Genomic DNA, 27,140 nt, shown 5'->3' with positions numbered 1-27,140 from the left:
CTGTCTCTCTGTCTCTCTGTCTCTCTCTGTCTCTCTCTCTCTCTCTCTGTCTCTCTGTCTCTCTCTCTCTCTCTGTCTCTCTCTCTCTCTCTGTCTCTCTCTGTCTCTCTCTGTCTCTCTCTGTCTCTGTCTTTCTCCCCTTACCCTCCTCTCTGCTTTGGCAAGATTCTCAAGCATAAGACCTGGGTTGGCTGGCTCTCCTCTATCTCCCATAACCCCACTCCACCTCCTATGTTCTTCACCTTTCAGCCTGATGCACCTGGCTCATCAATGAATCTATGCAATGTTGCTGCTGCCCTCTACTGGCATCATTGACACTTTTTGGTTCTTGGCTCCCCTACACAGCTCTTGCTCGTCTAAAATCATTTCTCTTTTTAATCTCTACATACTAAAGTTAAAATACTTTAAAACTCTGGCTGGAAAACATTAAAGTCCACAGTAAAAAATTAAAAATACTTAGCATAGTGTTCAACATTTTTTATGAATTGTCCTGTACCTATTGATCACTCTTTTAATTCTAGTTTTATATAATACTATATCAAATCAATGATTATTTATAGGTCATCAGCTCAGTATGAGGTTTTAGATGCTAAAGAAGATCCAAATAAAGGAAAGGGCAAAGTTCTCGAGTGAGCTTTAAATCTAATTGAATAACTAAAAATAATACAATTACTTACATGTCAGTTCAAAAGAGATAAGTAGGTAAATTGATGATGATGATGATGATAGAGGGATAGATAAATGAACAGATGGATGGATGGATAAATAGACAGATACAGAAATAGATACAGAGATAGAAATATAGATATACAGATAGAGACAGATGAATGGATAGATGGATGGCCAGATAGAAAATGATGGATGGTTGGATGGATGGATAGTCAGAAAGACAGAGAGATAGATATAGACAGATGGATGGATAGACAGATAAAACATTACACGTTTACCTGATGGCAGGCAGTATACTAAGCCCTGGGGACACATATAAAAGCTAACAAGACAAACCCTGCCTTCAAGGTGCTTACATTCCAATGTGAAAGAAAAACATAAAAAAGGGAGTCCAAAAGGAGGAAGGGAGGGAAGAGGGGAAGGGAACTTAGAGCATGATAGCCTGGTTCTAGACCAGAGAAGGCAAAAGACTCACTTCTCAAAGCAAGGTGGGAGAACCCAGGAGTAGAATTCTTATTTTCAACGGGTTGGAAGGGAATAAGCATTTATATAGCCTATGAAGTCAGGAATTGCACTAAATACTTTTTACAAATAGTATCTCATTTTATCTTCTTTTTCTTCAAATATTACCTTGTTTGAAATAGAGAAGAGGGTTGTTAGATGACTTCTGAAGTATCTTTTAACTGAGCTTCTATGAGGGATAAAAGGGGGTAATTATAGGAAGATTGAAGGACATGAAGAAACAGCTGGAGGTGTAGGAAGTAAGTAAGGGATAGAGTAAATTTCATGGATTAGCTTTAAGAGGAAAAGAGGAGAATTTGGATACAAGCCCTGAGAGAGTATTCTGACAAGGAGAAAAGGACTGTGGGAATTATTACTGGTATTAACAGTCATTCTCTCTTCTGGTTTTTACTAAGCTAGAAGGAGGTTTGGTTCTGGCAAATTTTCCCTTGGTAGTCCTAATCTAGTGGAGAGATTAGTGATTTCTTTGGTTGAGAGTTTGCCTTGGAGTGGATTTCCCTGAGGTACAGAGACCATCTGCCTATGATCTATCTGCCAGAAATCCAATTGGCCAAGGTAAACCCAAGGGTTTGTCAACTGGGATTTTGGGTTATCTAATGAAGCCAACCCCAGACTTTAGGTAAGGGCTCAAATACACCTGTGAGCCCTTCCTTCCTCTTTGTCCTGTTGTTAATCCATATTAATTAGGTTAGTTTATATTCAGATAACTTTTGGAGTCTTAGGTAAGAGCAGGGAGATATAGGAAGGGCTTGAGAAGATCAGAGGAGCAAACCCCAAGAAGGGAGAGCTTAGATTGAAGGGAGGAGCTATATATAGCTTGATAGATTTAGGACTGTATTTATCATTTCTCTACCCTTAATAAACTTGGTTTTAATAATTTCAAGGGTTGTGCTTTACTGGCCCTGGGAGGTTCCTAGGTAGGTTTTATCATCTCTCATCCATCTAGGAAGGATTCTTATTTCTGAGGTGAGGAAAGTTTGTATTGGGGTAAGGTAGAGTGAGAAGTTTGCTTAGAATGGCAGGAATGTAGAAACAGTCTGCAAAGTTATTTGGTACTATGCGTGGATGTTGGTAAGCTGATTGTACTTATTCCTCAATATATTAACCTTTTGTCTTAACTTTAAATCTTTATTCTGTGCCCCTGAAACCGAACTGACTATCACCTTTTCCTATACAGTTCCAAATCACCCTTTCAAGGACCATTCTTCTCTCTGACATGAGACCTTTGTTGCCCTCTGAAATCCAGATTGATGTTAACTGAGCTCCCAGACATTTTTTGTATATCCCTCAGTTCTAATCACAAGCTTGTCTTTTTTGCTACTCACTCATTTTGTGTGTACACACATGCTTGGGCTCACACCTGTGTGTTCCTTCGAGTGAGCATTGTCTCTCAGTTATATTATGAACGCCAGGAGAACATTGGCAATGTCTTCTATTTCTTTGGTTAGTCTAGTCAATCCTTACAGAAAGGCTTATTAAACATAAAATGAATATATACAAATATGTCCAAAGTTAAGAAGTATAAAAGCCTTTTAATCTCAGGCAGTGATACTACATTGTTCCACTTGGTTTGGTAAATGGTCATAACTCTCCATAATATTAAACTTTCAGCAAAGGCAAGTAACATCTAAAAATAGGTAAAAAAAATCAATGTAAACTAAATTTCATATCATTTAGTGTCTAATCTATAATAATAAAAAAGAGAAATCTGATTTATTATAGTTCGCAAAATGCTGGATAAATAAAATTAATAATACATTTTTGATGACTAGATAGATTTGAATTCTGACATTAATATAAAGGATAAGTTGTATATAATCTATATTTCCTGTGAGGATCCACCCAATCCCAATTAACTAGGAGGAATGCTACATATATATAACCTAGCAGAATATAGAACATAGTTATGTCTTGGAGTTGTAAAGGAAGGCAGCTCCCATAAACAATGTGAGAGAAATACTAAATAAAAGTCAATATAAAAGTAGAGAAAGGATATTTTTAACTTTTTCTTTAAGTTCATCCTAATTTACCAGAAAACATAAATGACTCATTGCTTACTTTCTGATCTGATAAATTTTAATGCAATCATTTTAGTATACCTTTGTAATCTTGGACTTATAAAGCTATTACAATACCTTTTAAGTGCTGTTAAAATTGGAAATGAAAGACAAAAATGAAAGTAATCCAAATGTAAGTACAGTATTTTAGATCAATTTCAGGATATAAAATGATTAGATTTTGAACTTAATAGTTATGAATGCAAAGTATTTGAGACTACAGCCATTGATTTCAGGTTCTTAAATTTTCAAAACTGCTCTTGATTTTCTGACTTGAAATGTTCGTTTTTGCTTATTAAATAAACAATACACCAAGTCAAAATGGTAGTTCTAAAAATCCGGTGGGATGAAAAATGAATGAGTACTTTAAATCCACAATGTACGCTATCTGATCCAAAATGAAAATGAAAATGCCCTTTGGTAAAAATCCTTAAACTTCTAGTTATTTCTCTACCAAATCATTTTTCTTTATTAGTCAGGACTTGATGAATATATTCTCTAATATGTGTTCTCTGGGACTCCTCTTAAAGCTTTCACAAAGTCTTTTTGATCTACCAAAAAATAAATTTGATATATGTCATGAAAATAACCCATTGAACATAAAATATATATATGTTATAATGTAAAAAGGTGGTAAAATTGATAACATCATGGTGACCTTTTCTTCTCTCTTTTTCTCTTTCCAAAGAATCTGCCAAAGAATCAAATGTATTTCTTGTATCAAGCATTTATTAAGCACCTACTGTATCCCACATATTTGGCAGACACTGAGGATATAAGATTAAAGAATCAACTAATCCTTACAAACAAGCAGCTTAATTCTAATGGTATCCTGCCTTTTCATATTCACTTATTCCTGTAATTAAAATATACTGCAATTCCTTTATCAGCTTTCTTTCCATAATGAATATATATGTACCTGATTTACTTCAGACAAAAGAAAATATTTCTTATAGCACTATAATTGTCCATACATATGTAAATTGAACTGAGAAAATTATATATAATTATAACTTATTATAACTAATAATGAAAGACATCATTGGAAAAATATTGGAAAAATATATAATAAAATTTTTTTTGCCTGTTATCTGAGTAATAGCCTCATGTTTTACCTATTTTTTAGGTCACACTTGATTGTAAGCTCCATGAAAGGCATGATATAAACCTGAAGGAAGAATGTTTTGCTCACAGTGGGCACTTAAATGTTTGTTCAAACAAAAAATGAATACAGTGTGGATTTGACAATGGATAAAAATGGGGGGAAAGTGTTGTTTCAATTGGCCCTATTGTTTACTAGAAGGCAATCAATGCTAATTTGAGTTTACAAGCTGAACATAACCATGTTTCGCCATATTTGTGTTTCTTTGCTTGCTCAGCTGAAATGAATCTCTTTTTTTTTCAGCTCCATTTTCCCCTATTCTTGGCAAAAGAAAACAAACATTTGTGAGAGTATAGACCCTGGAGAGGAGTTTACATAGTGCGACTTAGAAATCAAGAGCTCAATAAATGTGATTACCATACCTCTTACTATTGATTTCTTTTTTCATATAACCATTAAGCAGAGTGCTAAATGAATTTAGTGAGTCCAGGGAGAGAAGTTCATAAACCTACCAGAACCTTCTAGAAAACATGTCTACATTTATTTTTTTAAATGTAAACACTTAGAGAATATGATAGAACAAACTTGAAAACAATTAGTTCAATTTAACTAACTCCATAAAAGCAAGAAACTTTTTCTCTAAATATTAACTTCTTAATTGTTAAAGTTATAAATTTGAAGTGGAACTTAAATATGCCCAGGCAAGCTAGAATTTTACTTAAATTAAGAAAGAATACATTTTTTCAAAGAAAATGTTATATTTTGACTAGATATACTAAGTGATTTTTTTTAGCAACACAAATCAATCAGAAAAACCATAATTTTAACTGTGAATTTTTATTTAAATGTCAATTATTTGTTTAATTTCTGCAAAGAAAACTGTTGTCTGCTATCTAGATTGATCAGATTTTAAAACAATAGGGGAAATGAGAGCTATTTATCTAAATTTTATGAAAACTGAAGTTTTAAAAAGTCTGACAAGTTTTAGTGAAGTTTAAAGACATGAAAGCTTAAAACTGGACTAAGACCTTTGGTGCAACCTGAAGAACTCTCTTTAGAGTTTCTAAAATTATGCCATTTGATCTGTAGAGCAACCTATGTCATCGACTTATAACATGAAGAACAAGGAGGGTACTCAGAGGTCATTGACTCTCACTCATTTTTTCAGATGAAGTATCTGAGGCAGAGAGATATTAAATGACTCATTTATGCTCATACAATTAATAAATGTAACAGGTGTTTCCTAGTGGCTTCAAGTCCACAGGACTATCTTCCATATATCTATACTATACTTATATAAGTTATCCTCATTTTTACGGATGAAGACACTAAAACTAAGAGAGTTTAAATGATCTCTACCATCAAATGTGGCATAAGCAGAATTCACATCCTGGACCTCTTCTAAATCTAGTAGACTTTCAGTATATAATAATGACTCTCAAATGTCTATGATTTCATGACATATGAGCCAAATTATGTTTATTTGTATCTAATGTTCAATTCAATCATTATTAAGATAATATTTATTAAGAGTATCTGTAAGACATTGTACAAGATAAAAATTAAAATCTCAATCCTTAAGCAGCTTATATTGTACTGGGGAAATGCAACATGTATGGTATTATAGATAAGTAATAACCAATGGCATTTTTACAGCATTTTAAAGATTTCAAAAGCTCTTGGAATGGATTCTCTCATTTCAACCTCACAACCATCTAAGGCAAGTATTCTAGGAACTATTGCTGTTTAGTTGTGCTTCAATTGTATCCAGCTTTCCATGACCACATTTGGCGTTTTCTTGGTGAAGAGACTAGAGTGATTTGCCATATTCTTCTCCAGCTCATTTGATAGGTGAGGAAACTGAGGCAAACAGGGTTAAGCGAGTTGTCCAGTGTCTGGAGTGTACCATCTAAAATGGATTTGAACTCAGCCTTTCTGACTCCATCCACTGTGCTACTTAGCTGTCCTATCCAAACTATTATCTTCATTTTACAGATGAAGAAGCTAAGGCTTTGCAAAGTTAGATCTCTTGTCTCTGGTCACTCCCAATAGAAGTTTTCAAAGTCAGAATATGAACTGAGAGCTTTACTCCAAGTCCAATGCTCTATCCATATTAAGGTAATTTACAGAGAAGTAAAGAATATTAACTAGGAACTTCAGAAAGCCATGAAATAAAATAAAAGATCTGAGTCACAGTCAAGGATGAAGTATATTTCTGGTCAAAGGGAAAAGGTATAGTAAAAGTATGGAGATAGGAGGTGGAATGCTGTATTTTAGCAACAGCTCAGGGTCCAGTCTGATGGTCACAATAAACATATGGGGAAGAATTCTGTGAAATAAGGCTAGAAAGGTAGATTAAAGGCAGACTTTGGAAAGCCTTAAACACTAGAAAAAGAAAAGTCTATTTAATCCATGCAGATAAAGGCTTACATTTTTTACTTTCATTTGATAAATGTGAGCACATACATTTAAATGAGATTTAAGTAAGCAGCAAGATAATATAAAGCACAGGTAAGTAATGGTACAATGGTTATATCTTCTGGTTGATAAGAAAAGTGTCTGTCATTTGATTGATAATAGAAGAGGCCATGTACTAGTGAATTGAGTTAATTTCAAAGATAGCCCAGATCTCTGATCATGGGGAATCTCACTGACTGCATTAATAAATGAAACCATGATAAATGAGGAGGAGAACTTGTGGTAAAACATGCTAAGGGGTTTACGTTATCACATATATCTATATCATCCATATATCACAAACGTATGAACTGCATAAATATCTGGGATTTGTCTATTAAGAATGTATACTGAGAAATACAAATGAGATAAATATACCAGGCAATTACAGCTAAAGGCTGAAAAGAGGAAAAAATTCACTTGTAGAAAAGTTTTATCTTTCAATTAGTAATAATTATTGAGACACAGTCAATTACAGTCTGTATATTTGACTAAATCAGAACACTACTGTATTTAAAATCTTGGAGTCATGTGTTTTAAAATGTATTTGGAATAGTTTTATTCTGAATTCCCAAAATAAAAAAGACAATATCTAAAATGTCTTTATATTTCATCTAAAAAATAGCAGAGAATTATACACAGTACTCACCACAAATGTAGTATGCACATTCTCTCCCTGTTATAATTTAGCAATCCTACAATGTTGAATAACTTTTTTGTGGGGGAAAAATTTAACATTTATTTACTTTTGAGCACATGATCACCAGAAAGTAATACATTTGGCTCTGTATCGAGCAGGGTGGTTCCAAAATATTAATTTTTATATCAAAGAACAAGCTGATTCATTTAAATTAACTCACAAAATAAAGCCAATTATTGGTTATGTAGCAATAGAGGTAGTTAGGGAATGCAATGTGCCAGGTGTCAGGAAGGGAGAAGTTCAATTCTGGCGTCAGGGACTTAGTAGCTTTGTGTCTCTGGACAAGTCACTTCTATTTGTTTCTGTTTCCTTGACTATCAAATGGGGACAATAACAGCACCAGTCTTGGGGATTGTTCTAAGGAGCAAATGAGGTCATATTTATATGATGCTTAGCAAATATAGTTTAGTAAAATGCTTATTTCTTTCCCTTTCCTTTTGTCCTTGTTCCTTGCCTCTCCTTCCAACCTATTAGATAGACTTCCTACAAGAAGGCATCAGAGAAATTGGTGATTTGCTGTCAAAAAACCATTGCATTTGTAGTTTATATATAGTACCTTTTACGCTTAGTAAGTGCTTGTTAAATGAGCATAACTGATGTATTTTGGAAATCACTTCATTTGAATCCCTATTACTCTCAAGGAAATGTTTTATCTAAGAATCTCTTTATATTTGCACTTAATTAAATAAATATCTTTGGACATAGTAGATGCTTTTGAAATGTCTACAAAATGAGCTGGACTGAATAGGGCATCCTTCTTCTAAAATAGGATTTTTCTTCCTTTAAAATGGGGGCAAATACATGGCCCACCCCAGCTCCCAAAACCTTTCGAAGGGAGGACAGGATCTATCTCTTACAACACTGTAAATGTGTGTGGTAGCACTTCATCCTTCACCTTGTTGTAAATATTATGAGAGGCTGGGATATTGAAAATGTTCTGCTTTATTCTAAGCTCTGAAATGTTGCTGAGAGGCATTACTGGTGGCTGACAGAGCCAGTTCCAGTTGTTAGACCTCTATCTCCATCTGTCAGTCACTGAGCCAACATCATTTATTGAGCTCTGCCAGCATGAACAGAAACATATCAGGTGTTTGTCTCTCCATAGGCAATATGGTTAATGACATTCATTTAGCAAGAATGCCAATGCCCATACCTGCCGATTATTTTTTTAACCCTTACAGTAGCATTAGTCTTGTTTCTAAAGATAAAATCAAGAAACAAATCTTCAGAGAGGATTCCCATAGAAAATTGAATGGGAAGATTTCTCTTTCTCGTGTTAGAGAATAAAACAAAGCATCAGGGAGGTTAAAACACAAATTCATCCGAAGCTTGACAAGGTCACTCTGCTGTAAGTGAATTGAGGTTTTACCACTGTACCTTCTTACTACCATCTCAACCCCGTTAGGGTAGAAAAAACCTGGAGATTAGAGACCAGAGCAAATCATTTCCAAATTCATTGATTAAAAAGGTTTAACGTTAACATGCTATGGCTGTGTTTCAATGTGTCACGCATTTCATATCATGATTATAGTTACTCTTAGAAAATAACACTAAGAAAAAAATCCATTTCAGTTGAGGAAAAACTCAATTATGGTTTGAAGTCAGCAACTGTCTGGATAATTTTAAAAGAAAACCAGAAATATATATTTGCCAAACACAATTTTCCCTGAAAACTTTACAATCACAAGTAGTTAGAAGGCAATCTGATTTATTTTACTTTTATTTCCTTGTACTAAAATCAATAAAAACTTTTGTTTTAAAATCTGTTAACTGACTCAGAATGCATTATTCTTTTTAGATGGTTTAATAAGCAAAAGGAAGAAGAGAAGACATGTAAGATGAACAGAGTCATACAGCAAGAGAACAATTTTGAGAGACCAGCGAGTGACTACGGGGTGAGGTGAAATTATACAATCCTAAATTTAACTTACTTGAAGTAGTTGCCCTGACTCAAATGATTAATGAGAAAGGGCTTCCCTGACATGGATGGCACAGCTGCATTTTCCAACATACCCAAATTTCAATTCTCTTGGTCAAATAATCTTTAAAAGATAAACAAACAAACAAAAACAACAAAAGCTATTTTAGCACTTCTCGGGTTTTACTGCCATCTCTTCTCTTTTTATGAGAAATGGTTAATTAACTCTTTATGTTGCCTCTTGCTATAGGGCTTCCCAGATGTCAGACTGATATACACTTCACTAATTGTTTCATGAAAACAATTTTATGAATAATGAATCTGGCATTTTTCAAGACACAAGTATGTGCCCACATGCACACATACACACATGATTTTTTGTTACTATGAAACCATTAATGGATGGATGTCACAAGTATGAATATATGTGCAGACAAAGCTGTTGACTTCCCTTCTTCATTTTCCAGGTATTTACTCAAAAATTAACAGGGTGTCTTACAAATAATGGCTCACTTTTGGGGATTAACCAATCTATTCACTCTCTGATGCTCAACCTTACAGTGAGCAGATTACATTTCATTTTCACAAGAAATAGCTCTGTTTGAGAGGGAATCAACAAAAAGAATGGGCAGCCAGGTGGTACAGTGGATAGAGTACCCAGTCTGGAGTCAGGAAGATTCATCTTCTGGAATTCAAATCTAGCCTTAAACACTTACTAGCTAGGTGACCCTGGGCAAGTCACTTAATCCTGTTTGCCTCACTTTTTTTTTTATCTGTAAACAAAGCTGGAGAAGGAAACTGCAAACCATTCCAGTATCTTTGCCAAGAAAGCTTCAAATGGGATCACAAAGTGTCAGCCACAACTGAAGCAAATGAATAACAACAACACAACAAATTCTACAAACTGAAAACAAAAAGTGAGGATGAAGGAAATCTTGATAATTCAGATCTTGATAATTATAGTCACAGAAATCAAAATTTATAAGATCCCAGGTTTTAGAGCTAGAAGAATCTCTGAATCTTCTAGTATGAGCCTCCTAATTTTATAGGTGAGAAAATGAGATGTTAGAGGTAATGTGACTTGTCTAAAATTATAACAGAAGTTAATGGCTGAACCAGATTTGGAACTGGGACTCTTCTTTCTCAGTATAGGTTTCTTATCTCTGAACCATATTGCCTTTAAAAAAAAATCACAGGGGCAGCTGGGTAGCTCAGTGGATTGAGAGTCAGGCCTAGACACGGGAGGTCCTAGGTTCAAATCTGGCTTCAGACACTTCCCAGCTGTGTGACCTTGGGCAAGTCACTTGACCCCCATTGCCCACCCTTACCACTCTTCCACCTATGAGCCAATACACGGAAGTTAAGGGTTTAAAAAAAAAAAAAAAAAAGGAGGTATTAAAAAAAAACCACAGATGTGGTTTCCTTGGTATTGGTATTCCTAGGGAGAAAATGCCATCTGCCAATGCATATAAGGGCCTTTTCTGGAATTTATCATTTCAGAGTTGCTGGAACATTGAAAAATTAAGTAACCTGGCCAGTAACAGCAATATTGTATGATGATCAACTGTGAATGTCTTAGCTATTCTAATCAATACAATGATTCAAAACAATTCCGAAGGACTTAAAATGAAAAATATGATCCACCTCCAGAGAAAGAATTGATGGAGTCTGAATGCAGATTGAAACAATACTTTTTGCACTTTGTTTTCCTTACTTTTTTTTTTTTTTGCAACATGGCAAATATGGAAATCTGTTTTGCATGATTTCACATGTATAATTAATATCACATTTCCTGCCTTCTTTACAGGTGGGGGAAGGGTAGTAGGGAGGGAAATAATTTGGAATTCAAAATAAAAAATCTTAAAAATAAACAATAAATTTATTTAAAACAATAAAAATACCTAAGTGGTTTCTGCATGGTACATTTTTAACTAATCTTACTATGGTACATTTTTTTTTCAGTCTTCTCAGCTTCCTGGTCACCATCCCCTGATTATGCTCTATTTTGTCTCTTCTAAAATGTGGCACACAGAATTGGCATGATACTACATATATAGACTGGTCATGCAGAGAACAAAAAAGTGACCATTGCGCTTGCTCCAGATTGCATTTTTTTCCTAAAGTAGTCTTAACATCTGATTAGGTTTTTTTTTTTTTCTATTCACATACTGTATGACTACGAAGTATTATGAAAAATCAAAGGGTAAAGCAGAGGTAACTTGGAATAGTCACGGTACCAATTTATACACCTACAAATTGCATGTGCCTGGCTATTTGATTAATCATGTTCTCTAATTACAAACGCCACCTATCATCCCAGGGAAGACAATTTACAAAGCTATTTGATTCAGAACAATATATCTATAAACATGCACACTGGTTGTCAGAGGACTCAACTCTAGATATATTCAGTCAATACCGGTAAAAGGTCATGAAGACTCAGTGAGCATGAACAGTAAGTAACCTAAGCTTATGTAGAGCTTAAAAAAAGAAAATGAAAGAAATTCACTTTCCTTTACAGCCCTTTTCAGCTTTTTAATTTCCAAAGCACTTTCTCATGTAATTTCATCTTTACAACATTACTAACGTCCACCTTGCTATGCTGGAAATAACTCTTAAAACAGACCAGGAAAAACATTCAGAAAACTTTGTAGGAAAAAAAAAAGGCAAAACAAAACAGACTGCATCAGAGCTGAAGACAAGGGGATGGGAGATTTAGTAAAAGCGTATTTATAGCTCAGAGAATTGTTTTTGATTTATTTTTTAGCCATCCTGATACAGAGCTACCACCACTGAAACAAGCAAACAAATAAATTGGTCTTTTTCACAGTCTTTTCCTGGAACACAGAGCTATAGGCACAGATGGCACCCCCAAGCCAGGGCAACCTATTTGTGCACGAGCTGATGGTGGTTTCCATTATCCACTGAACACCTTGACAATTCTTACTTCATCCTGAGAATGTGATACTTACTCTTGTACTGCTCTGGCTATGGAAAGGGCTGTAGATCCAGTTTCATTAACGCTATCTAAGGTCACATTTGGCAGGTCATCATCATCACTGTCACTTTTAATTTGTCTGGGAGATAGGCCTCTGGGGTCCATTTGTGCTAGAAAAAAAGGAGGGGGACATAGAAGGGAATGAAGTTAGTATGCTGAAATGCATTTTTCCTCAGGTCAACATCAAGCACAAACTTCTCTTCCAAGCTGCTGTAATGAACAATTATCCATGAATCACAGGAGCTAGTGAAAACCAGGAGTACACATTCTGTCCTGCCTAGGAATATACTTGGTACTTTTCTCTCTCACTCTCCCAACTTGATAAAGCTTATATCCATTGTGGGGCATTATTATAGACTAGAACCATTAAAAACCACTCTACTCCCAAGCCAATTATTTCGTGGTTTATTACTAAGATATTATTCAATGTTTCTTGCTTCTTCTCTTGCTTACCAGTTTTTGAGTCATTTCACTGCTTGTTAGCACCTGCCCTAGAACACAGACAGTGGGAAGGGAGAGAACATGAAATTCAAACCCAGCCATTTTGCTACTTGTTTTCTGTTCCAATAATAGGTTTAAAGAGGGGCAAAACAGAAACTATTGCACTGGATTATACTTTTAGATATTCAATATGCATAATTCTTTCTATTTTCCCATGGGCACTGAATTGAATATAATAATAAAATAATACATAATATATAAGAATATAATAAAAATTACAAGAATCAAGTATGTAAACAGGTGTTCATATGAATTGGAAAAATAAACCCTCACTAGGTTTACTACTTTGGGACTGAAAGTTATCAATCCAGTTTGCTTGATGGCTTTAGACATACATTTGGATATACAGGTCTTAGTAGATCATTCCAGCTCCTTGAAAGTTTCATGATGTGCTGTCTAGCAAGCCAAGTAGCCTATGATGCTCTAATTAATTAACTTTATCTTTCCTCCAAAGACCTCTTCAATGCTGTGCATAATAGCTTTTATTGTCTTAACTCTTCACCATTTCCTCTCTTTTTCCCCTCCACCATTGCAATCCTTCTCAAGTACAATGCCCCGCTTCTCACTTCTGATACTGCCACTATTGTGGTAACGGTCCTCATTTCCTTTTATCTGGTCTACTGCAAGAATCTATGAATTGGAATGCCTGCCACAACTCTCTTTCTACTCCAGCCTGTCCTCTACTTTGCTATCAAAGTAACTCAGCACAGGCTTGACCATGTCTCTCTCTTCCTCTCTCTTTTTCTCCTTCTCCATCTCCTTTCTCCTCCCTTCTTCTCACTCTCCTGTGGCCCCCTACTACTTCTAGGTTCAAATATAAAATCCTCAATCATTAGAAGCCCTCATAAACTACCTCTCATACTGATCTAGTTTTCTTCCGCTTTGTATTCCTCCATGCTCACTTCAAACCTGTGACATTGGCATCCTCGCTGTTCCTTGAACAAGACATCCAATCTTTCAGTTCTAGGCATTTTCTCTGGCTGGATCCCATCCCAGAAATGTTCTCCCTCTTTTATCTTCTTCTACTAGGTTCCCTGGCTTCCTTCAACCTCTAGCCCAAATCCCATCATCTACAAGAAACCTTCCCTAATCTCCCTCTTCATTCTAGTGCCTTTTCTCTGATAGTTATTGCCTGTCTATCTTCTTTGCACATAGTTGCTTATATATTGTCTCTTCCACACAACAGAGCTCTTCAAGGGGAAGCACTGTCTTTTGCTTTCTTTGTATCCCAAGCATTTAGCACATGGAACATAGTAGGTGCTTAGTACTTGCTTATTGATAGGCTGACTGGTGAAGAAATTGTAGTATAATGGACTGCTTAACAGAAAACCTGGTTTCTTGTCCTAGCTTTGTCATCAAGTTTGATGTCATTGAAAGTAAACTTTATGAAAAATGACTTTCTTATCTATGAAATAAAGGAATTTCAATAAATGTTTTAAAGTGTTTTCTAATTATGTAATTCTAAAATTCTGGGGTAGGTTGAGGATACAAACAGCTTGAGGTATGTTGATATCCTGTAGCTACAAGTACCAAAGGACTCACTAATTACTGAAAATCTTGGTGCCCAAAGCAAGCATGATCTTTTCAGTGAAATGTCTTATCCTCATATTTCTAGAATTTAACTTTCCTACTTTAAACTTGAATTTAATGACTGCCATTTTACCTGTCCAATTCTTGGAAAAGGCATATACAATTATGCATATACTTTTTTATTCAGCCACCTTTACAGCTCTTTAGGGGAGAATTTTTTCTTATCTTGTTATTTTATAGCTATTGTAAAACTTCAAAAAAACCCTTTCTTTTGATTCAATTTTAAAAAAAGAAGCTCAAGTTTTAAAAAGTACACTTAGAGAATAACATTTTTACATACTTCTAACCACATGGGTATAAGTCATTTGTACAAGTATTTCTCAGCAAAAATATGTTATTCCCATATGCAATTATATCTAGGAGAAAGGGCCAAGGTCATCTATACCAATCAATGTACAAGTATTATAAGCTGCTCTACAGGAAACTGGCAATATGCAAGTATCAAGAATGAAACACTACTCACTGTTACATTCTAGGGAGGAAAAGAAGTACATTTAAAAATATATGCAACAAAAAGTTACTAAGTACAAAATAAATACTACATTTTCTCACACTTAAATAGTTCCTTTAGGCTTAAAAAATGTTCTCTATGTGTGATATATCTCCTTTGATGTTTACAAACAAGTCACTGAGGTAGGTTGTATTATTGTCCTCATTTTACAGATGAAGTGATTAAAGTCTAGAGAGGTTAAGTGATTAATCCAGGGTCATGTAGCTAGTGTCTGGGACAAGATTCAAACTTTTGTTCTTCTTGACTCCAAGTCCAACTCATACAATACAACTGCTGCTTAATATATTTCCATGTACACAAAATTGGTAATAGAAGATAGTTTGGGATGGAAGATACCAGTAGTTAAAGAGAGTGGAAAAAGCTTCATGCTACTAGAGAGGCATCTGAAAGGAAAAGAGGGGACTCCATGTGGCATAGGCAGTGTTGGAATTGGAAGGGGTAAGTTCCCAGTTCAAAGACATGAAGAAGGAGATGCAATGTCATGTTAGAAAAAGAAAAAAGGCCAGCTTGATACGTATCATCTATGCTGTCTACACTGACTAAACTCACAAGGCTTCTTAGCTCTTAATTTAACAAAGCTTATTAATTATTCCTAATTCTCTACCCTACAAACTTAATAGCCTTCACACAGTAAAAATCCACTACCAAAATGTTACCTCTAGACTGAGAAGTCAGGAAAATGTGAGATTGGATGTGGGTGGGGATAGACAATTTGAACCATTGTGGTAATCACTCTCTCCAACCACTACTCACCCATTCCAAAACATAAATCACAAATAGTAAATTTCCAACATAAATATGATTAGTCTCTGCTCTGTCTACAGAAATGTCTTTTGAAAGGATATACAACCATACATGTCTGTAGTTTATTCTGTTCTCTTATTTTAAGGTGTGTGTAATTGAACTTTAAAATATGAGATTCTAAGAGAGTTACAGATATATTAAATTGACTTTATGTAGGATCAACTTTCATGTGAGAGTTTATGTAATATTGAACCTAATTCTCTGAATTCTTGAAAAAGGATTATGAGAATTGAGAATGGCTTTATGGTGAATAGTGACCTTCACATCACAGGTGCTCAATAAACATTTATTGAATTGAAAATACTGAGTATTGTGAGTTTTTTTTACCATAAATAAAATGTCTATTTATAAGACTTTAGTGACATAGCATAAACATAGAACGTTTATTTACATCGTCATATCTCGATAGCAAGTATTCAAAATTCTGTACATTCTCCAAAGATTCATAGTTTATCTGTGTAGATTTTTCAATTTTGTTCTACATGCTTTTATACAAATGCAAATGTTGAGAATGAAATATTCTAGAGCTGTTCAACGATCATGCTCTTTGCCTCATTCATTAAGAAAATATATCAGATTAGAATCATGCTTGTCATCGAAGTTCTACTCTGATAGCTGATCATAATTCTGAAATGTCAATGGTTTGATTCTCTAATATAAAGCCATTGGAGCAAGATATCTAGCAGGTCCTACCAAACAGGGATGCCATATAGTCTGAATGTTTATCACTTAAGGATCAATCAAGCTAAGTTTAGAAAGGATCACTATCAGAGTTTTGACCAGATGAGCTCAGAAAAATGCACAAAACCAGCTACTAAGCCTTCGAATGAGTTGTGAGTTGTGCTGACAAGGGGAATACTCATAGATATGAAATCATATACCCCTGAAGTAGAATGAAGCAAAAGACATCTAGACATTATAGGAGCCCAAATTCCAGAAAGGGTCTACCAGTAAAACAGATGGCCACAGATATATTCACAAATACCAAATGTGTGATAAGCAAACAATAAATAATAAACTAATTCAAGGTTTACAAATTCTACCTAATAGATATTACAAAAGCAGGATAAGCTAGGAATATTGATGGGCTTCTATTGCTAGAAAGCTCTAACATCTAAAAGGGAGTAAGTTACTGGAGGAAAAAGATAAGAAGTTTGGGAAACATCACAAAACTCTCAATGAGATAGATGGTATCTGGGGCTTTAACAACTTGGACAGCTGCTGGTAATCTTTCTTTTTGTCAAAAACAGAGCAGTTAATATTGTTTACTTGCTAATGACAATTTAATCTTTCAAAAAAGTATAGAAATAAAAAATCAACAAACATTTATTAATACTGTTATTGTCTAATCACTTTACTAAGGCACTGGAGATACAAAGACAAAAATGGAGGTCACTGGTCCCAAGGAGATTGCAGTCTATTGTAGGGAATAACACTTAGGAGATATGTAAATAAAAAATACAAAATTCTACAAGCTAGAAACCTGTGGAAAGTTAAAATTAAGTTGTACCCCTTTGCACCCTTCCTCCATTTTTTTTATTTTAAAACTCAAACAATTTGGATTTAGGGCTGAAGCTCAAGCTGAATCTCCCAGTGGCTTGTTGGGTCCTCCCTTTTTCTGTCTAGATCTTTTGTCTTTGTTAGAGATAATGATATTATGGATAAGCCCAACTGGCCAGATGACTCATTGGAAGCAATGAGGTAATTAAATCAGCAAGGCAGAGAGGCCATGATAGGAAGAATGCCTGTGTACTAAGTAGACACCTGATGGGGAGGAAGAGGGTGTCTTGGCATCTGGAAGAGTTATTGTTTCCTGGGAGGAAGCCATTTGAGTTCCAATGAGAAATCTCTTAGGACGTCCTGTGGAGGGCCTAAATGATGATGTCAGAAGGAGCATATATTGGATTGCATGACGGAAGTCAGGTTCTCTGTGCTGTCTGTGTGGGTTTCTCACAGTACTTTGAGTTCTATGGAGTCTGTTCCTGACCTGGAGGGAGTCCTTGGCTTGCTACATTTTAGTGAATTGCCTTTTAAAAATAAATTAATATTTAAAAATTTTTAAAATACAGCCTCCAGATAATTTCTATGGTCACAAATCAGTTTCCAAACTAACGTTTAGCCACTGGTCAAGCTTTCCAATCTTTCCATTCTATGGCCTGCAATGGAGGAAGGTAGGAAGTCACAACCTGCAAGAGCTCTGAGTGCAACGTTTCCTCAGATATTAATTAAGGAATAGATCACAGTCCTTAACCTTCTCATAAGACTTTTTAAAAGAAGGCCCAGTATGGAATGTGTAACGCAGAAACCTCTCTCATCTCAATATCAGGAGAAGAATTATGGGTGACCAAAAAAACAATGGAAAGAAATAAGGTGGATACCGAAGCAGACAGCAGCATGTTACCAGTGATGACTTACCTGAGAGGATAGCTTGCAATGAGAAAAGCTGATTTCTTGGAACTAATTCTAGTCAAGAAGAAACAAAGAACTGGTTGCAAAAATCAGAAGTGAAGAGAATCTTGATAAGAAGTGACGAGTCTATTTTAGAATATGTGATAGAGGTGAGAAAAAATTAGGTAAAGCCTGACATGCAGCTTTCAAAGGCTTTGGAGAAATAAAATAAGATTCCAAGGTTTGAATTCCAATACAGGGAGTTGGCCAAAGATGGATAGATACACCAACAGCATATTTAAAAATATACAAACAGAAAACCCAATTCTGTTGAGAAAGGGGAGAGAGAGACAGACCAACGGATGGAGACAGTGACAGAGAGGTAGAGTACATGCACTATATGGCAAAATTCTGTGTTTAATAAAGGAGTCTCATTAACCAAACTACTTATATTTTTAAAAGACATGGTTTTCCAATGGAAATAAAGGCAGGTATGTAGAATAAATAAAGGAGTAAAACATTTCTATAAGAATAGTGTCAAGATCACTAGAATTCAGAATAAAGAAAGGTTAGTAATGAATTCTACATGTTTGCTTTATTAGTTAGGTTTAGGAAAAGAGGAATATCACAATGATAACAAGAACTGCTGTCTGAAATGGATGGGATGATAATAATGGAGAAGAGGCGAAACTTTTCAGCTCTTACTTCACTTCTATTTTCTTTGTCATGAAGACTGATCATTGGGCATAAAGGATAGAATAAAATTAGTTAATAGGGAGATAAAACCCAAATAAATGATGATTAGATGAAGTTTACCTCAATGAGTACAAATCAGTATGCCCAGATGAACTATATTTCAGGTACTAAAAATGGAAAGACATAATTGCTAATCCAGAATTACTCTCTCTCTTTTTTTTAAAACCCTTACCTACAATACTGTGTATTGGCTCCAAGGCAGAAGAGTGGTAAGGGTAGGCAATGGGGGTCAAGTGACTTGCCCAGGGTCACACAGCTGGGAAGTGTCTGAGGCCGGATTTGAACCTAGGACCTCCCGTGTCTAGGCCTGGCTCTCAATCCACTGAGCTACCCAGCTGCCCCTAACTCTTTTTTCTAAAGCTCTATAATACCTCTTATATCTATCCTCTTCTCTCAGCTTATACTGTCACCATCTGAGTTCATAGTTCATGATTATACTATTATGATAATCTCCTAATTCTATATCTCATCTCTCTCCTCTCCAATCCACCTATCACACAAATTTCTAGTTGATATTCTGAAAGCACAGGTCTGACGATGTCACACAACTCTTTAAAAAGATTCAAGGGCTCCCTAGTACTTTTAGGACAGAATACAAAAACTAAGTTTGGCACAGTCTGATTCCAATTTACCTTTCCATACTTATCTCATATTACTCCTTAAGTCCTCTGCATTTTAGCCAAACTGACTGATCAGTTGTTCTGTATCCATGACATTTTATTTTCTACTTGTATGTCTTTCCTTGTATGCTGTCCTCAGCCTGGATTGTTCTCCTTCCTCACTTTCCTCTTCTGTAATCCCTTGTTATCAAGGCTTCATTCAAGTGCCACTTCCCACAGATATTCCTTCCTGATCCCTTAACTGCCTCAATTGTAAATTGATCATTACTTAATCAACACTTTTTGTATTTTTGTATTAAATTCCTCCCCTGAGAATCTCTCCTCAAAATTTTCTAATTTCTACCAATTGTACTCCTATTATCCTTGTCACCAACCTTACATCTATAATAATTACTGACTCTCTCACACTCTATATTCCTAATCAGTTGCCAAATTTTATCCTTTTTCAAAATCTCCACAACATATCTTAAATCTCTTCTCTTCTCTTCTCTTTATTCCCATGGCTACCACTCTATTTCAGACCCTCATTACCTCCTGCCTAAAACTATCGTAAGAGCATTCCAATTGGACTGTCTGCCCCCAAGTCTTCCTTTTTTCCTATCCATTGTCCACAAAGCTTCCAGAGATGTTGCTAATGTATGTCTGACCATCTCTATCCTCTCTTCTATATTCACCTATGAATCTCTGTTACCTTTAGGATCAAGTATAAATTCCTCTGTTTGGCAATAAAAGCTGTTCAAAAAGCTGCCTGGAGCCCGATCTTCCATACCAAGTACCCACTACTCCCCTTCATAAATTCCACAATCAAGGCAAACTAGCTTTCTTGCTCCTGCTGACATAGGATGATCTGGTTTTTGTTGTTGTTGTTGTTGTTGTTTTTAATTTCTGTACCTTTGCACATTCTGGCTCTGATTCCTGGAATGCATTCTCTCCCTGCTCACTTCTGCATCTATGTTGCATCAAAGTTCAACTCAAGTACCACTTCCTACAGGAGGATTGACCTGATCTATCCCTCCCAGGCTGCTACTGCCTAACACTCAAAACTACCTTATATTCATTTCACATATATTTTGTTTATATTTATACTTAATACATACATACTATCTTCCCTAAAGGATATAAACTCCCAAATAACAAATGTTGGAGGGGATGTAGAAAAATGAGGGCACTAATACACTCTTTGTGGAGCTGTGAACTGATCCAGCCATTTCGGAGAGCAATTATACCCAAAAAGTTATAAAACTATTTATACCCTTAGATCCAGTAATAACACTACTGGGTCTGTTTCTGAAGGACATCAAGCAAAAAGGAAAATAGCTCATATATTCCAAAATATTTATAGCAGCTCTCTTTGTGGTGGCAAAGAATTGGAAACTGAGGGGGATGCCCATCAATTGAGGAATGGCTGAAAAAATTGTGTTATATGATTCTGATGGTATACTATTATGCCATGAGAAGCAATAAGCAGAGTGATTAAAAAACAGCAACTTGGAAAGAACTACAGGAGATAATGAACAGTGAAAGGAGTAGAACTAGGAGAACATTATATAGAGGTACAGAATTAATGCTGAAAAATTAAACTGTGAATGCTACCCCTGAAAAGTGAACTGAACGGTGAAATATTAAAGAAAATTTATATATACACGTTGATCTCCTGGATGATATCTTCTGTGATGCTGGGAGAGTGGAGAGGCCCTGGGAAACTGGTGGACTGGATTTATTATATAGATAACAAGAAAAGCAAAGTAAAGAAATAAAAGATTTGTGATTGCATTTATGTGCAATTTTCTTTTTCTTTGTATATGGAAATGCTTAGGGTTTTTTTTTTGTAAAATTTGGAATAAAAACAGAATGTAAGCCCCTTGAGGGTAGGTATATTTAAATTTTTCTTTGTATTCTCAGCACCTACCAGAGTTCTCGGGACAAGTAGGTTTTCAAAAAATTCTTCTCATTTTTTTAACCCTTTCCCTCTGTTTTAGAGTTCGAGTATTAGTTCCAAAGCAGAAGAGTGGTAGGGACTAAGCATTTGGGGTTAAGCAATTTGCCCAGGGTCACAAAATTAGGAAATGTCTGACGCCAAAACTGAACCCAAGTTCCTAGCTGCTCCTTTACAAATTCTTCTTGATTGAGTCACTGATTGAAGCCATAAAAAGGAATCCTATTTAGGACTATATAGGAATGATGTTCTCTGAGATCTTTTCAGAATCTGTGAATTTCTTCTCTCTACACAGTAAATCTCTAAGCAGTTAAATAAAAAATCATGTATCATTACGGAAGATATTTGGCATCTAATTAATGTGATAGTTGTTATACTGACAATTTTTAGCCCGTATTTGTTTATTTATAAATAAAAACTTAAAGTATGCTATGTATGTATTTTAATAAACTTTTTTTTACACCAGAATCAAGCTTTTCTAATGCTGCAATAAATACTGTGCATCACATCCATTACCAACATACCACAGATCTCTTTTTGACAAGAAAAATTTGGAAAGACTTTTTGAAATGGGCACAATGGGTACACATACATTCATGGTACTTGCATAATTAATTCTTCCTTTTTTAACTTTAAAAACAGAGCTGAAGGAATTTTCAAGTTTGGGCCCAGGAAATCCTGTCATTTAAGATATGATGGAACAAAAAAAATTTTTTGGTGACATGTTTAATGTTAACAATATTCAGTGCTTGACTTCCTTTTTGAGGAAAGTATTCATGATATACTCTTGTCAAACCTCAATGATCTCTGCAGTTCTTGGTCCCTCTCCCCCATTTGCTAAAAAATGACTCATTCAGATTCAACTGGGGAAAACAAATCATTGGAATCTCCTAAAAGTTCTCTTTTTCTTTAGCTGGAAGAGACAGATTGGGAGTGGGAGATGATCTGCCATTGACTGAAAGGTGCTAATTTTGTGATTTTTTTTTCTTTATAGTTCACCTTTGAATTGGGGAGGTGTGGGCACTCCATTTCCTGAAATTCTCATATATTTACAGGTGTTTGTCAAGACTGTCAGTCTCACACCTACAGAGGCATCACTTCTCATTAAAAACACCAACACCTGTAGCTGCATCCAAACACTCTTTCCCAGATCTTCCCTTCTCTCTCCCAGCTCCCTGACTCTGCTCTTGACTCCGAGTAAACTGATGGCGAGTTAGCCAATAGGGGGGTAACTCTGTCAATACTGACTGTTGATCAAACATTATAGCTTAAAGGAACATTTTCTGGAGAAACTAAAGGAAAATGAAAATAGTAGCAGTGTGCCAAAGGAAAGCTGGGGGAGTACAAGGTTCTAAGATATGATGTAAAGTCTGTGCCACAGGTATTTCACTAGCATAGCCTGGAAGCACCAGTGTGGGCACGTTGCTCTAGCTGGAGTGTACATCCTTTCCTTATAAATATCCTGAATTTGGAATCAAGAAACCTGGATTTCAATTCCCAAAGTGACTCCTCTGAGTGTGTGTCCTTGAGCAAATTCTTTGCCTCCTCTGATTCCCTCACTCCCTCTTCCATAATATGTAGATGACTATTCTTGTACCATCTAACAGCATTGTTTTTGCTCCACTAGGCTCACTTGCTATCCAGATATCAGGCTGGTATTACTATTTAAGGGAATTGGCCTCCCTCACTTCAAAAGCATTTATTTATTTATGTATTTAAACCCTAACCTTTCCTCTCAGAATCAAAGAGGGACATAAGGGCTAGATAATGGGGATTAAGTGACTTGCCTACCATCAGATCAAAATTGAACCCGTGACCTCCTGTCTCTAGACCTGAGCCTGAATCTACTGAGGCACCTTGCTGCCAACTTAAATAGTATTTAGACAAGATGGTAGCCACTCTATTGGCACCTCCCTCTCTTAATGTGATTTGTCTAGACCTCATCTGTTTTATTATTATTATTATTATTATTTTGGTGGTAGTGTTCTCTTTAGCACATAAATTCTTTATCTTTTATAGTTTTCAAATTTGAGCTTACTTCAAACTTTCCACCAACTTGTATTTTTCTACCAGATACTCCTTGCTGATTTCTGCCTGTTCTTAATTAGAAAGAGGATAACTAACAGGTTAGACCTGCATCATTTCCTCTTTAGAGTTAGGTGTTGCCTCTAGCTTAGGTTAAGAACTCCAACTACTTTCCTTGGCTATTCAAAGTAGGGGGCATTTTCTCAACCATCCTCTTATATTTTTAACATTACAATACTTCTGAAGTTTAAAAGCAAGTAAATTTTAATTTGGTAAGAAGGGAGATATTTTATAGCACATTCTCAGCGCAGAGAAACAAAATAAAGATGAGAGGCAACGGGCAAGGGGAGCAGAATGAGTGCCGACAGGCTCTCCTTGCTCCCCACTTCAGTTGGTGACAAGCTGGCTGCCTCTTGCTGATTCTCTAATTGTCTGCCCTGTCAAGGACAAAGCACATTCCACTTTGAGAAGCCTCTTTTGGCAGGATGGCTGCCGTTTCAAGGCAGGGAAAAAATAGCAGTGGGGGTGGGACAGGATGAAGGAAAATAAGACAGATTGTGCAGAGGTAGAGAAAAGTCAAGATGTGGCAAAGAAAGTGTTTGGAGGTAGCTCTAGGTGTTGGTAGTTTTAATCAAAAAATAATTCCTCCATAGGTGGAATAATTTGACATATAGGTTGCATATAAGCAGATAGAACCTCAATGTACCTGCAACTATATGGGAAGAGAAAAGTTCAGTGTGTGTGTGTATGTCAGAGAGACGGAGAAGTATATTATATATTATAATATGTATTAAATTTAATTAAGAAGGGGAAATTTCCATATGTATACAAATATAGGTATAAATAAAATGTTTTTTGTATTTGAATATTTTTTTAAAAATAAATTTTATCAGTACTTTTTTTTTTTCAATGTTTTTTTTTTTATTTTAAACCCTTAACTTCTGTGTATTGACTTATAGGTAGAAGAGTGGTAAGGGTAGGCAATGGGGGTCAAGTGACTTGCCCAGGGTCACACAGCTGGGAAGTGTCTGAGGCCGGATTTGAACCTAGGACCTCCCATCTCTAGGCCTGGCTCTCAATCCACTGAGCTACCCAGCTGCCCCCTTTATCAGTACTTTTTATTTTAACATTGGCTAAATTTCATCCTGTATCTTTTCATTTCCCCCTCCCAGAGATAAATAAAGGGTTTATTAAAAGCTTCTTGATTGATTCTAAAGTTTCTTCTAGCTCTAATGTGTGATCCTTTGACTCAAAAGCTAGAGTTCGGTCCATATGCTATCATATTTCTTAGAAATTGGCCTGTGGGCAGTGTTAGATCCTGTGTTCCCAAAGAGACCAAGGATCTTTAAGAAGATTACAAAGAGCTAGATTTCAACTAAACATTAGAAAATAACTTTCTTATACTAGAATAATTTAACAATGGAACTGACCTACCTTATGAAATGGTGAGAATACTGAGACTGGAAGTGTTCACTTAGAGGCTGCATGCTCATTCATGAATGATATATATATATATATATATATAATGCTAGGTGGCATGTGGATAAAATGTTGGGCCTGGGGCAAGGAAGATCTGAGTTCAAATCCAGTCTCAGACACTTCCTAGCTGTGTGACTAGGCAAGCCACTTAATCCTGTTAGCTTCAGTTCCACATCAGTAAAAGAAGGCAGAAAAGGAAATGGCAAACCATTCCAAAACCCATGCCAAGAAAACCCCAAATGGGGTCACAAAGAGTTGGATATGATTGAAAATGTCTGAACAACAACATATATACATATGGAAATTTCCACAAATAAGTATGTAGTAAAAAAGATGCAATGGAAGAAAATCATCAAATCTTAAGAGCTGGCAGGGAAATGAAAGGCTGCATGGGTCAAATTCCTAATCAGTAGAGGAATTTCTTTAGCAATGACCTTTGCAAATGAGCATCCAGCTTCTGAGTGAAGGCTTCCTGTCACAGGATTCTCATCCCTTTATAAGGCAGTCAGTTCAATTGTTGGATCACCCTAAAAGTAAAGATGTTTTATCTAATATTTACTTGAAATCTATTTCTTTGTAATCTACTCAAAGGTCCTTGGTCTCTTTGGGGATATAGGATCTAACACTGTGCACGAGGCAGTTTCTGAAAAGGAATGTGGCATACGGATAGAATTCTGGTTTTGGGGACAGAAGATAACATATTAGAACCATAAAAGACTTCAGAATCAAACAAGAAACATTTAATAAAGCACCCCCTTTTTTAACGTCTGGGAGATGGAAAGGAAAAGACATAGTGTAAAATTTAGGCAAAATTTAAAAAGATATCAATAAAATTTATGTTAAAATACTCAAAGACATAGAAACTTCTGTTTGGATTATATGAGATGAATTCTAAGGCTCCTACTAACTCTAGGCAAGTGGTGGAATGATGGGTAGAATGCTGGTCAAGAAGGCTGTAGTTCAAATCCAGGCATATATTAACTTGGCTGTATGATCTGGACAAGTTTCCTAACCTCCATTTGTCTCAACTATAAAATGGGAGTAATAATAACACCTACATCACAGGCTTGTTGTGAGATTTCAATGAGATAATAATTGTAAAAACCACTTAGGAACTATGTAAATGCTTATTCCCCTTCTATCAAAATGATGATTCTTTGAGGAAGATGTCTGTTTCCCAGATTTTTTTTGCAAGGAGGAGGTTAGTGACAGACGTAAGCACAGACAACGAAGTCCTTATACTTAAATCTTTATTGTTCTATGAAATCTTAGACAGTGGTAGTTTTTATAATGAGAATGAATTAGAACAATATCTTTCCTTTCCTTTGTATATAGACTCACAGGTTTCAAAGGATGTTCATGCATGCTAGCTAAATGCCACGCAAAAGGTTTTCTTCTTTAGGAGTAACATTTTTAAGATTGCGACACACTATCAATTCTCTCATATGCCTTACTGCTTAGAAAGGCAATGAAGTAATTAAGTCTTTAAAAATATAGTTGAAAAATTAATATGTTTGTTGAGATTATAATAATAGCTATTAGTGTTTCATTTCCATAAAGAACCATAAATACAACCGCTTTCCTCATTTGTGGGAAAGAAAGTCTGCAAATTTACCATTGTCTGGTATTCACTAGAAGAGAGTCTGTAAGTACAAAGGGCCTTTGTGTTAAAACAAGATAAAAAAAATCTTCTATTAATAAATAACTGTGCATTTATACGATGAAGAGATTTTCATCTAGCTTCACTGCCCTCAACAAATCTAATCAAACTCTTCACATTACTTGCTAGTGGTAGCCTCTGAAATTCAGTGATTCTCCATCTGACCACCATGTTACCAAATCATTTTTTCCCATTCATTTTCCACTCTTTTTCACTCCCAGTTTTTTATGAATTCTAAACATACTTAAGTCAAAGTATAATCTCAACCAGCACAGCTCTGGAGAGAGGTGCAGTTCTCTTCTGGCAATCTTTTCAGCTCCAATGCATCCCTTGCAGTCCTGTAACCACTTTAAATCAAAGATGATTTCTACTGCTTATGTACAAAGTTGTTTGTATAAGGAGAAGAATGAGATCACCAAATTCATTTTCATTTGTAAAGCAGGACAA

General features: G+C 35.6%; 1 protein-coding gene across 1 annotated transcript in view; it reads right to left on the bottom strand.

Annotated features, from left to right (window-relative positions):
* KLF12 (Kruppel like factor 12) overlaps window positions 1-27,140 on the bottom strand; it is a 554,999-nt gene that overhangs the window by 122,424 nt on the left and 405,435 nt on the right. The window contains exon 4 of the mRNA XM_044670595.1: window positions 12,398-12,533. Within this exon, the coding sequence (XP_044526530.1) occupies window positions 12,398-12,533 (136 nt within the window). The remainder of the gene's footprint in view (window positions 1-12,397; window positions 12,534-27,140) is intronic.

Source organism: Gracilinanus agilis, chromosome 3, assembly GCF_016433145.1.
Source record: "Gracilinanus agilis isolate LMUSP501 chromosome 3, AgileGrace, whole genome shotgun sequence".
Taxonomy (NCBI): domain Eukaryota; kingdom Metazoa; phylum Chordata; class Mammalia; order Didelphimorphia; family Didelphidae; genus Gracilinanus; species Gracilinanus agilis.
This window is presented reverse-complemented; position numbering and strand designations above follow the sequence as displayed.